Here is a 3,059-nt window from a genome sequence, read left to right as displayed (position 1 = left end):
TACACACAAAATAAATGTAGATTCATCACTGGGCAAATAGAATGTATGAGGGAGGGGGGGGGGGACTAGAAACATGAATGCTGCCTTTCCCCAGCTTTATTTGCAGTAGACCTTTTCTTAAATCTTGCGAAGTACAAATTATGTTTTTTACACCAAAAATGTCAGAAAATTAAAGCTTCACACAACCTGAAGCCTATTATAATACAGCGTTTCAAGTTTCTTTTGTCTACCACTTGTACTTTTATAGATTTACCCAAAAGTACAGAAAATCTTTAACCAGCAGACGGACACACGGGCGGAATGGGGTAAAACAGCACGCCCAGACAAAGTCGTACTGGGACATATAATTAAAACTGGTATAATGCAAAATACAATTATAATTTTTGACCTAAGGTCTCATGGCAATGTTTCCATTTTATTATAATTTACCATCTGTATACCTACATGCAGTACACATTTCACAAGTGTAACTAGCTAAGCCTATCATACATGTGATGTATACATCATTTATATTACGACAATTTATGTGTCACATTGTGGGTGATATTTTCCAGAAAAGTATATACATACATGTACAAGTACTTACTCTATATCTGAGACGTTGGACATTAGTGTATCTACAGATAGGCTAGGTTCTTTATGGGCAGGTGTGGATGTAATCAGTACCGGTGCCGCTGTAGATGTGTGTGATGCCTTCCTAGACAGAGACGTGCTACATGTAGGTGTCTCCATTGAAGTGCCAGGTGCCCCCATTAAAGTACCAGATGGGGCGGTGGCTACACCATGTATTACTGAATTTCACGATACCCCCACCAGTGATGGATGTTATATTAGCTATAGGAGTCACATGTACACTCTCCTTGACCCTGGCCCAATAAAAGGTGGATGGCTAAAACAGTTCACCATGAATCATCGTTATCAATGAGAAATATTTAAATACAAGGAGAAGGTGTTATACTATTTGTTTTTATATTTACTCTAAACAGAATGCAGGTACTGTCTATTACTATAACATCTGAATTTTTTTCAAAGCAAACACCCCCCACAACCCCTTCTGGTGACTTTTGTATGAAATTTCTAACTGGAAATATTTATTTTTGCAGTAGTATATAACAAACTTCATCTTCATCTTTAGACCTTCCTCTGTCAATATTGTCAATATAAACAAAGTTCTATGAATTCAGGATCCATGAGCATTATTAAATAATTCAAATGTACAGTAGATTTGGTTGCAATCACTATCGGCAAGGTATAATCTGTATTTTTACGTATACATGTAGCTCTAACATCTTGGATGTAGGAGAATTATAAATAAATTATACTCGTCTGATAGGCCTTACAATTTACTAATTGATGTTTTAAAACTCTTATTTTATATCATAACACTGAAAATAAAGATAAAAACACGTGTAAAATAATAGAAATAATTAAGAATTTCGAAAACCACCCCAAACAAATGTTTGTTTTGACTGTACACTATTTTATGTAAAAAAATGTTTACATTTGACCTTGATGATGACGCGCATGCGGTAAAAATACATCACTGATCTGGGTCAATTGAGAGTTTTAAACTGTCAGGTGACGAATAAGGGTTCTTTAATATAATTATAATTTTTACTCTTAGGGAGCGAATTTCACCAAAATTTGAATCGGTATATTTTATAAGAAGGTATTTTAAACATGTGTATGCCATTTAAGCAAATGTGATTTTTTCCCCTAGACCAGCCCCTTTAAAGCACTTTATCCCCTGGGGATGGGGTAAAGATTACTAAAGTTATTTAGAAAAATGATACTTTTGGGTATATTTGGTTCATTTCCAATTGGAAATCATTGAAACGTGATGGACAATATAACTTCGAAATGACAGTTTGGGCTTTGGCTATCTTGGAATCTTTTCCAGACTCGGATATGGCTTCGTTGACTTAAGTACTATCCTTGAACAAGCAACGTCCGACACATGCACAGAAGCAAAACTATTATTACAAGATGAATAAACCGGAAAAGATTAAAAATAATGGCGTACACATCCATAGTGTTATATTAAAAAAAACTTTGCCAAAGGCCTGATTGTTTCCCTAAACAGCACTTTGTATGTTTGTCGTTTATCATGTTAATTTGAAATATGCAAAGCTTCCAAATGGCAAATTACAATACNTGTTCCTAGCATATTCCTCATCACCGGTATCTGGCACGCCTTCACAATGCTCAGGTTGAGACAATGTGCTGCACAGTGGACGTAGATTGCTTTGTCGTTGATGGCCTCGATGCGTCCTTGCACACCCTTCACATGTCCAGCCATGTTAGATCCACCATCGTAGCCCTGGCCTCTCAAGTTCTCAATTGGAAGATCCAAGTCCTGAAGGGTGTCGCAGATCTTCTTTGTAAGAGCCTCGCCTGTAATGCATTCACAATCCAGGAAGCACAGAAACTGTTCCCTTATAGCATTGTTCATGTCAACATATCGCACCACTAAAGACAGTTGTTCCCAGTTTGACACGTCTGTGACCTCGTCTGCGAGAATAGAGAAGATCTTGGCCTTTCTCACTTCATCCAGGATAGTGTCCCTGATCTGGTTTCCAATGATGGTAATCAGTTGATTCTGAACTGTTTTTGAGATATAAGTTGCTCTGCTGCTGGCTGTCTTCAGGTGTGAGTCAAGTACGTTGTCCCCTGCTTCGATTCTAAACTTCAGTAATTCGCAGAAGTTGCCTCTGTTTGTAGAAATTTCTTGGTTTGTAGCATCGTCACGGTGGCCACGTAGAGCTATGTTTTGTCTCCCACAAAACAGGACAGTGGAGGCTATCGACTTAAGGATTTGCCTGTTTGTTGCAATGCGTTGAGCTACGGCTGACTGGCCTCTGACATCAACAGCTGTTGCGGGGTTTCTGTATGTTGACAGGAAATCCTCGCTCATTTTCAAAGCTGTCTGGTGGTGGCTCATCTTGTCATGTGCCTTGCACTCTCCTAGGGCCTTGGTCCAATTCCTGACAGGTGTTTTTATGAATGATCCTACAAGAGATCCCTTCAGTTTAGCAAAAAACACACAATGCTTGCAAAAC

The 3,059-nt window shown here is 38.3% G+C and overlaps 1 protein-coding gene across 1 annotated transcript; it reads right to left on the bottom strand.

Moving 5' to 3' along the window:
• Nucleotides 1–2,155: 2,155 nt before the first annotated feature.
• Nucleotides 2,156–2,941, bottom strand: LOC110459420 (52 kDa repressor of the inhibitor of the protein kinase-like; the record flags this gene model as incomplete). Its single annotated transcript, XM_021511698.1, has 1 exon — nucleotides 2,156–2,941. A coding segment is annotated over exon 1 (786 nt), but the record flags the coding sequence as incomplete, so codon positions are not given.
• Nucleotides 2,942–3,059: the final 118 nt, after the last annotated feature.

The sequence above is a fragment of the Mizuhopecten yessoensis genome, unplaced genomic scaffold (genome assembly GCF_002113885.1).
Source record: "Mizuhopecten yessoensis strain PY_sf001 unplaced genomic scaffold, ASM211388v2 scaffold195, whole genome shotgun sequence".
Lineage (NCBI taxonomy): Eukaryota > Metazoa > Mollusca > Bivalvia > Pectinida > Pectinidae > Mizuhopecten > Mizuhopecten yessoensis.
This window is presented reverse-complemented; position numbering and strand designations above follow the sequence as displayed.